This window comes from Scomber japonicus, chromosome 12 (assembly GCF_027409825.1).
Source record: "Scomber japonicus isolate fScoJap1 chromosome 12, fScoJap1.pri, whole genome shotgun sequence".
Lineage (NCBI taxonomy): Eukaryota > Metazoa > Chordata > Actinopteri > Scombriformes > Scombridae > Scomber > Scomber japonicus.
Window position 1 is genome coordinate 9,714,839 of NC_070589.1, and position 10,051 is coordinate 9,724,889.

At 39.5% G+C, this 10,051-nt stretch overlaps 1 protein-coding gene across 2 annotated transcripts in view; it reads left to right on the forward strand.

Moving 5' to 3' along the window:
• ctnnd2b (catenin (cadherin-associated protein), delta 2b) overlaps window positions 1–10,051 on the forward strand; it is a 131,941-nt gene that overhangs the window by 110,280 nt on the left and 11,610 nt on the right. For both annotated transcript variants that reach the window (XM_053330349.1, XM_053330350.1), the window contains 4 exons: window positions 1,926–2,043; window positions 3,588–3,770; window positions 9,118–9,291; window positions 9,629–9,779. In XM_053330349.1, coding sequence (XP_053186324.1) covers window positions 1,926–2,043; window positions 3,588–3,770; window positions 9,118–9,291; window positions 9,629–9,779 — 626 coding nt within the window. The remainder of the gene's footprint in view (window positions 1–1,925; window positions 2,044–3,587; window positions 3,771–9,117; window positions 9,292–9,628; window positions 9,780–10,051) is intronic.

The following is a 10,051-nucleotide window of genomic DNA, read 5'->3' on the forward strand; positions in this document are numbered from 1 at the left end:
AACATACCTGGATTATTTCTCTGAACTTTCCAACAAAAGACAGAATGTCATTGCGCACGACTCAAACACACACATGCAGAGGCATCCAGCAGATTTTGCTTTTGATTACAGCTTTAAAGACAAAGCAACAGTCTCTCCCTGTTGCTACCAAAAGAGAGTCATTTATGTCTGTGCACTTTTTGTCACAGCAGCAGTGGCAGCAGCACTATGGATGAATCAAATTCTGTTCTTTTGAAAGCTCCCCTTGTAAACACATAACCTTTTTTACAGCAGTGTGGTTTTTTGTTTTATTTCTCACAGTATTTGGATTTTTGGCACTAAAAGATCATAAAGAAAGATAATCTTCAGACTTGTTGCCTTGTAAGGAAAAAAATCAAAGGATTGATTATGCCAAATTTACTGAAGTTGATTGAATCGAATCCATTTACAGGTAGAAGCCAGAATGTATAGTATACAAAGTAGATTAAAAGTGCCATTCAAGTTATTTTGGCTGTTAGTGTCCTTAGTCACAAGCTGCACAGCACAGGCGTGTGTGTTGGTGTATTTGTGTTTGTTTGTGTGTGTGTGTGTGTGTGTGTGTGTGTGTGTGTGTGTGTGTGTGTGTGTGTGTTCTCTCCAGTAACCTTGCGTCAAGGTTCAAGATGCCAGGAGAGATGCAGGCTAGAACAGAACAGCTCATCAACACCCTGAAAAATTCAAGCGGATAAAACACAACGCTCGTGTAATTTAATCAAACCAAAACTCCACTGAGGGTCAGACAGAAACAAACATTTGCATTACTAATACATATCACCCCACTTGTGTCATGTTTTGTAATTTACGCACCACAGCATCCCATTTAAGGTCAGTCCTATCTTAAATCTGCTGCAATACAGACAGAAGTGAATGTTATGACCACAACACACTCAAGTCAGTCCGGGTAGAAAGAAAGATTCAAGACATTCAAACTGGCATAATCTATCCATAGTGCCTCTCTAACACAGTTTATCACATTATAAAGTTGATGTAGATGACATGATAGCAAACACAGCAAACTATAGTAATCACATTTTATTACTTTTTCTCGTACTTTACTCAAAATGTCATCTTCTCAAATATATTCATACATGTTCAAGCTGCAATGGATCCAAAATATGCAAGTGAACAACACAGACAACACATGAAAAAACCTTAGCAACAACCTTTATGCGTATGCACATCGAGCTGACATCAGCAAGGTGAAAAAAACTGTCACAAACAAAGTGTTTAGAGCATGTTGAAGCCCTGGGTTTTGACTTGCAGGGAGCATTTCTACATAACTTTAACCTCAATTTTTGCAACTTTAACTGTGTTTAACATCGACAGCCGTCATCATAATAATATATAAATAACAAAAAACCTGAAAAAGCTCTCTGTGCCCTTTTAAATCAAAATGTAGATTGAGACTAAAAAGCTGAAGCTAGTTGTTGAAGACCTGAGAAACAAATGTGACTAATGGAGTTTTGGCAGCTTGGTGCCACCTCTCACTGACACTGAGGGCATGAGCATCTTCTAGCTATCTTTAATAGTCTGACATTTAAAGGGCATCACACTCAGGCACCTCCCTCTCTTGTCACATACACATACACATGAGGTTGCACATCTACACTTTAATGCCACACATGATCACACACACACACACACACAGAAAACTTTCAAGAAACTTTTGGAAAATTTAAATTTAGAGTGTTACTTGTGGTTGAGGAAGATTTCTTATATACAGTCTATGAGATTTGCATGTTTTGTATGTGAAAATATATATTCAGTTTTTTGTTGGACTGTTCACTGATGATGGTGTGTGTGTGTGTGTGTGTGTGTGTGTGTGTGTGTGTGTGTGTGTGTGTGTGTGTGTGTGTGTGTGTGTGTGTGTGTGTGTGTGTGTGTGTGTGTGTGTGTGTGTGTAATAGGAATGTGAGTTCTGCAGGCGAGGAGGCCCGGAGGAGGATGAGGGAGTGTGAAGGCCTGACAGACGCTCTGCTCTACGTCATCCAGACAGCTCTGGGGAGCAGTGAGATTGACAGCAAGGTAACTCATAAACACACACACACACACACACACTTACAACTGCCTTGCCCACATACAAACTGCTGTAGCCTCTACAGTAGCTCATGCACACACAAATACAAAAATACACACAATCACGTTGAAAAAGTGCAGTCAGTAGAGAGAATTAGCAAAATAATATCAAAGTATCATAGTATAATAAAACATAATGTGTCACTGGTGTACACATAGGTATACTTTAGATTAACTGTGTGTGAATGGCCCTGTACTGTGTATGTGTGTGTCTGCATGAGCGTGTGTCACAGACCAAGGACTGTAATATAAATGGTTATTGTTGCTTTGTAAATATGTACTTAAGAATGATTACTGATTGTGTTTTTAGTCAATTTTATATTTACATAAATTTACATGCAAATGTGTTTTATCTGTGTCTTTGCAGGCTGTATGTATACATGTTAATTTGTCTAAGTTGTTTGCCTGTGGTTTGTATGTTAATGTCCAGAGGCCTGCTGGCCACAAACTCCACACTGCAAAAAATGAAAGCTTAGTGAGGTTTTTTGTAAGGTCAAAATATCATAAGTCTGCTCATAAAGATATGTGGCTTTTAAGAAAATATCACCAATCACTGAATGATGAGCATCAAAGTGTACTTTACACTTACATCAAGTACAGGTCTGAAACAAGTTCTACTACTGTCAGATGTATCTCAGAATTATATTTTTTATGTTTAAAGTCAGTAGGTGCATGAATACACGTTTACCAAGCACATCTTTTTTACAGTGTAAAACATTACTCAACCCAGATAACCAATGACACAGAAACATAGTGAGAGTGTGTGAGCTTTTTTTTGTATGCTTGTGTGTATGCACTTGTATGTGTTTCTGGTATAGTTGTGTGTTTGATGTGTAAGAGTGTTAGGCTGTGTCACTACTGTGTGTGTGCATGCATGTGTGTGTGTTGAGTGGAGACTCTTCACAAGGAGATGTGAAGTTTTTAATCCGCAGAAATCCTTCATGAGATCAAAGTCTGTGACTATTGACTGCATAGCCACTCACAACAATAGGATTAGTGTGTGTGTGTGTGTGTGTGTGTGTGTGTGTGTGTGTGTGTGTGTGTGCGTGTGCGTGTGTGTGCGTGTGAGTCTGAATGTGTGTTCATGTTCGGGTTAATGTATTACATACAGAGCCTGCAATGCACAGTATGTTTTTTAATGTGTATGTTGGTGTGTGTCCACTTGCATATGTATCTACAGTCTGATTTTAGGACCAGTGTATAGGATTTAGTGTTTGGTTTTTCTGTTCTGGGCTACTGTAGAAACATGGCAGTGGTGCAACATGGCATTCTAAGCTAACGAAAACACAACAATTCTTATTTTACACGTTTCTATGAATATTATATTCCATTTCTGCCAAATCTGTTCTGCTAGATGCAGCTAAATTCTACACACTGCACCTTTAAGTGTGTGTGTGTCTGTTTGCCATCTGTCCCTCTGTTTCTCCTCCTCTTCACACTTTCATCTTTTCATCTTTCTCCATCTTCCTCTCTTTCTTCTCCTCAACCATCAGACCGTGGAGAACTGTGTGTGCATCCTGAGGAACCTGTCATACCGTCTGGCTGCAGAGACATCTCACAGCCAGCAGGGGGGCTCTGAGGAGCTGGATGGCCTGTTGTGTGACACAGGTGGGAAGGACGCAGAGAGCTCCGGATGCTGGGGCAAGAAGAAGAAGAAAAAGAAGGGTCACGACCAGGTGAGAAAACCAACATTTCTCCTTTCCTTCTTATTGTCTTTTTTGTCTGTGTTCCTCTCCTCTCTTGATCTCTGGAGCTGGAGATTCTGTGGATTTAGGCAGGGTAGATCCATGCAGTTAATAAAGTAGATAATAATAATAATGTGGTGGTTTCATCTCTTTCTAATGTCTCTAAACATCCAGACAGGCTCATGGACTTTGTTTTGGTTTAGTCTGAAGGCTGCTGTCCTCTTCTACAGGCTCAAAGGACCTTCATAGATATCTCCTGAGGTCCCTCAGACATGCGTGGGAAGCAATACTAACTCTTGAAATTGGATCAAGTCCTATCTGTAACAAGCAGTCAGCTCATGCTGTCAGCTAACTACAACTGGCATCTGCCATGTGTATTAAATACATTTGTAGTGAAAAAATATTGGACCTCAAAAACATTCAGTGGCAAAATTCCCGCAAGTAAAATGAGGCAGAGTTTGTGATGCATTCAATCTGAATGTTCTCCAATCTCCCATTTACACACTCAAAGACTGAAAATATGACTGTATGAATTGAACATGAGGAAGTTCAGTTCAGTTCACAGCGGGTAAAGCTCCCCAGTTCTCACGCTATAACTGTATCAAGCTGCTGGGACTAAGAATACAAAGCATGAAAACACATCTCTCCACAAATTAACTACGACATCGTGTGCCAGTACAGCAGCAATGACAGAAAACAACTGCTCAATTAAAGCTGAGTATGCAAATTACTCACAGAATAAACAGGCCCGCAAGCTTCATTAACAAGGTGACAGCAGATATTCAGTTTTGGGTCCCTGCACAAAAAAAAAATACATATGAGTCCCCATGTACTAACTGTATTGTATCAGAGGAGGCATCAACCAGCAGGAAGATGGCAGCTAGAAGTGGAGGCAGCAGATGGACATTCTCTCTGTGGAATATGTCAAACTGTTGCTCAGGCACATTGTTAGCTCAGTGTTGAACAGTGGGTCTTAAAGTTGCTGAGTGTCGGATTCATTGTTTTGTCTTTTTTTAATCATATGTTTGCTGATATGATACCACCTTTAGCATGAAGTTAGTAACATTTGTGGGCTCTGCAGGGTCCTGGTGGGTTTTAATTCACACTTCAACTGACAAAGATTATTTTACAATCTTTGTCACTTTCTTTTTATTTTTACCTTCTCTCTTATTTCACAACACAATAGGTATAGAACTTTAGCTACCATGAAAAAATCATTGTTTAGTCTATGTCCAAAATCATGCCCTATTTACTGTATAGTGCACTACATTTACCCTCCACCTTATTATTTGAGTGTCCCAATGCTGAGTGTCCGTGGCATATACACTACTTTCTACTAACAATCCCACAATGCAATGCTCGACAATTTTAAAGACTTGAAAACTACTGTTGTGCAACTCTACAGCTGATGGAGGACAAAAAATGACAATGATGAGTGAGTGTCTGAAATCTTCATTAGCTTCTCACTAGTGAGTGTAGGCCTGTCACAATAATTACGTTATCGACTTATCATACCATAACATAATTATCAACATCATCATGTCTATATATGGACATGACCTTTATCGTTTTGGCCTCAATATTGCCACACTTCACTTTAGCAGCTAAGAGGCTATTCATGTCACATTGGCTAAGTGAGTAGTTGCCTCCATTCCTCACTGTGCACATCCTGAGTGGAGACTGCAGAAGTGAACTTCAATCACCCCCCCCCCCCCCCCCCCCAAGACACTATCTCTACTATTATTTGTTTTTACTAATATAATTTTGTTGCCAGTCTTGGGTAAGAGATGAGTTTCTCACTTAGTATAGTAGCTCTGTGCTGTGCTGTTTCTACCTGTGGAACCTTTGCTCAGTTCATCTTTGGTTCACACTATCTGAAGTCTCACATGAATATTTATGAATGCATTAAAGCTTTCTTTGATATTCATGATGTTGGAGCCAGAGTTGTTTTCCACGTCGACTCCTGACAATCACCTACCACCTGGATTATTTGGGATCACGTCTGCAGAATGAGCTGACTCACAGCTCACGTTAGATCATGAAGGGCTTGATGATGATGTCAAACAAATGTGCTCCTCTTTATTACGATCAACACACGCTGCTACTCACTACTCTACCTCCAATCCTGCTTTGTGGTTATGTTTTGGTTTTTGTTTTCTGTGAAAAGATGGCGAGATCTGCTAGGGATTCAGATATTTTATGACACCTTTGATTTGAATGACAAATCTCATTCTTTGATATAAAAAAAAATATGCATGATCAACAAACCAAAGATTCAAAATGCAAGGTTTTTACACAGCTGCATCAGGGGATTACGGCTTTACCTGCAGATTAAGCCTTGTTTGACTTTGTGTATACTGGCTACCTGTGCTCAGAATCAAAAAACTGATTTAGTATATCTCTCAGGATTTTCCTGGGTCTGTCCATCTGTTGCCAACAGGCAGACTTTCATCCTGCGTTCAGTTAAAAAACAGAAAGGAAAAAAAAGAAGAAAAAAAGCAAGCTCCTTTAGCTGAAGAATTGGCAGAAACCTAACTGCTGCCTTGGAGCAGGCTCTAACCTCTTGTCATGCTAATAAGCAATCAGCATCACATTATGGTCGAGTGCAAGACGTCTTTTACAACTTTTAGTGAAGCCGCAGGGGAATGAGAACCCAACACTTCCGGTGGATCGGGGTGGGTGAATTGCTCATTAGCCCTGCATGCTTTACCCCCCTCCTTTCATTTCTAGCAAAGGCAGAGAAAGGAGAGTTAAAAATGGTGGTGATGAGCCAGGCCTTTGACTCGCAGTTGTCGAGAGAAGTCGCAACAAACTTCTTGTGTAGGCAGCAGCCTGGCAGAACCAGGGATCTTAAAAGTGACCCTGGGATCAAATTGTAAAGGGACAAATCATAACCTCTCCATAATAATAACACGTAACTCCCTCCCTTTCCCTCCACTATCTGTCTGTCTCCACTCCAAGTGCAGCTGTGGGTCATTACCATGAAGTAGCGATCGGGGAGCTTGTTGGAGAGGGCAAAACTCTATCAACTGTGGGGTAATTAGAGGAGGAAAAGAGGAGAGGAGGATATGTCGATTAAGATGAGATATAATGAGAGAGCTGAGGTAAAAAGGGATGCTAGAAATACAAAAGGACGAGCGAAGAGAAAGAGGAAGTAGAAGAATAATAAGATCAATGACAGACAGGGTAGCGAGGGAAGACAATGAGTGGAGTGACAAAAAAAATAAACCATGTTTTTTCATCCCATTGTGTGGAATATTACAGAGACTTAACAGATGTCAGCTCAGATTACGTCATTACATATGGAAGGAGGATGGGAGGATTTTATTTTTTATACAAACAAAATGTGTGAATTTATATTATGACAATACAGTGCACAGGACATTTTTAAACAAATACACCCATAAATCAGAATCAACTATACTGGTCAAGTATGTTAAAGCACACAATACACAGGAAGATACTGTACATGTAACTATACAAAGACAATAATGCTAATTATTGCATAAGGATATACAGTAGCTATCATGTGTTACTGTGTCTGTCTGTTGGACTTTCACTAACTCCTGTCCTGTTCCCTCACTGTTGCTAAGTAACTATAAGGCAGTGACTGATATTTTTTTCCTGGCTGAAATTCAAAATGCAAGATTTAATAGCTGTAACAAGCTAGCTAATTAAGCTAACATTAGCTCCATGAGTTGGCGGAAAACGGTGTCTGTGTTGGACTTTTTAAAATTTCAAACCGAACAAAAGCCCTGGAAGGATGTCTGAGATACTTAATGGCTGCATACATGATATCATGCTCACATAATTGAGGCTAAGCTCCCGGGCAAAAAGTAAGCCTGTTTATTATCCACGCACAGACATGTAGTGGAGTTGTTGTATTGTAGCGTGGAGCTACTTAGCCCCTGTATTATGAAAATGAAAAATGAAGGTGAAATCCAATAAAGATTTAATTTTTAAAATTACAAGGCTTTTGGGATGAAGACTAACCAGTGTGTTTGACAGACACGCTGCTATCTCACATAATGAGTTTGGCTGAGGTTGCTGGAGTGTAAACATCCCCAAGAGCTACAAAAGTTAGCTTGAATATAAGCATATACTGCAGAGTGGATGTACTAGTCATTAGCAGGGCTTTTCTTTTTTCTTCTTTTTTTTTTACAGTAACTTGTAAACATATAAAATAATGCCTTATGAAATGCTCATAACTTCTGAAGTAAAGTGGGGTTAAGTTAATACTAGTAAGCTAGTTAGCCGTACATGCTAGCATGTGCAACTTATGTTAAGAGTCCATTTTCTCCATCTAATTTCTATACTGCTCATCTTCTAGAGGGTCAATGGAGAGCTGGAGCCAATCTCAACTGATATTGGGCGGTACACCCTGAACAGGTCTCCAGGCAATCACAGGGCTAACATACAGAGAGACAGACAACCATTCACACTCACATTCACACCTACGGGCCTAAAAAGAGCACAGCACCATCCACAAAATGTACAGAGTTTCCCTCTTACTACTGCTCCTTGTACACTGCAGAGGAGTTTAATAAACAGATGTCTGTACAGAATATAGAATAAAGCATTTTATATACAATGTTTTTGTATCATTTGTATAGTAATATATAGAGTTTCTAAGTACAGTAAATGTTTTCGTTTTCATGAGTATTATACAGCAGGTGTTTCTGGACCTTACATGGCTGCATTACATGACACTGCAGTTCATATTTGTGAAATTACTTCTTTTATTGAATGCAGTTTGATTGCAATCATCAATTTGGACCACAAAAATAATTTGTATTCCTTTAAAGGTGTAAACAATACACAATATTACCCAGCCCAGGTCTGCAGTCACTGATAGATGGCAGGTTGTTACTGACCTTCTATAATATATTTATAATATTAAAAAAATATATAAAAACTGAAGGCATATACAATGAAAAAAGTCCTATATCGAGGGCTGCAAGTTATGATTATTTTTGGTGAAAATGAACCACTTTCTCATCAACATAATGTCATCAAATGTCAGTACCACTGATGTGTGTAAATTATACTGCAGTGTTGTTGAGAAACCTTCTGCATTCAAGAGACAATATTTTCACACTTATTAATGTTTCTTTGTTTTTTTTAATGATGCATCATCAGTGCAGCAGAAAATGTCAGATTTCAATTACAGAGGAGATGGAAAAACAAAAATGCACAAATGAATGCCACCTTATTTATGTACTGCTTTTGAATAGTAAATCTCCTCTGTGGTTCTTGCCTGAGGGGACAATGCTGGCACCCTACCATTGTCAAACCTTGTCTCAAACTTTATCTCCTGATTATGTCTCATCTTTCGCAGTGGGATGGCGTCGGCCCTTTTCCAGACTTGGCGGAGCCCCCGAAAGGCATCCAGATGTTATGGCACCCTACCATCGTCAAGCCCTACCTCACACTGCTGTCTGAGTGCTCCAACCCAGACACCTTGGAGGGAGCAGCTGGGGCCCTGCAAAACCTAGCTGCTGGCAGCTGGAAGGTAAAGAACTAGGCTATATTATAGTGATACTACATCTGCAAGAAAATATTTTGGCAAATATCACTCTAACAGCCCTCTCTTCTGCTCATTTTGTGCTGTGTGATTGCAAACTTTACTTACTGGCCCTTTAAAATGTTCCCCATGCATGTGTGAGTGCAACTGAAGTGTATAGTGCTCTGTAATCAACCCTTTCATCTAACAGTAGTAAAAGGAATAAATACTTTTTCTAGTTATAACACACCAGGAATGAGAAAAAAAGGAGATGTGTGTCTAAAAGTGCAAAAGTAAATCAAATCTGTGTTTCTACCTCTAACCCCTCCTTATTTTTTGTGCCCAGTGGTCTGTCTATATCCGGGCTGCGGTGCGCAAGGAGAAAGGCCTCCCTATCCTGGTGGAGCTACTGAGGATAGACAACGACCGGGTGGTGTGTGCCGTGGCCACTGCTCTGAGAAACATGGCCCTGGACATCAGGAACAAGGAGCTCATTGGTGAGTAGTTGATTCATAGTAATCAATGATAGAAAGGTATTTGAGGAAGAAAAAAGAACATTTCAAAAAATGCTCTAATATAATTATTAATGCAAATCAACTTAGTTTAAGAATTTTCTTTGAGTGTAATTTGTTGATACCAGTGGAGTAATATGCCTTAATTGAAGATAATGACACTGAAAACAAGTGCAGTTATCTCCACCCACGTACAGAATTGCTTTAATGCAGAATACGACACTTGTTAAAGTGGATAAGTCTAGCAGTAATTTTTA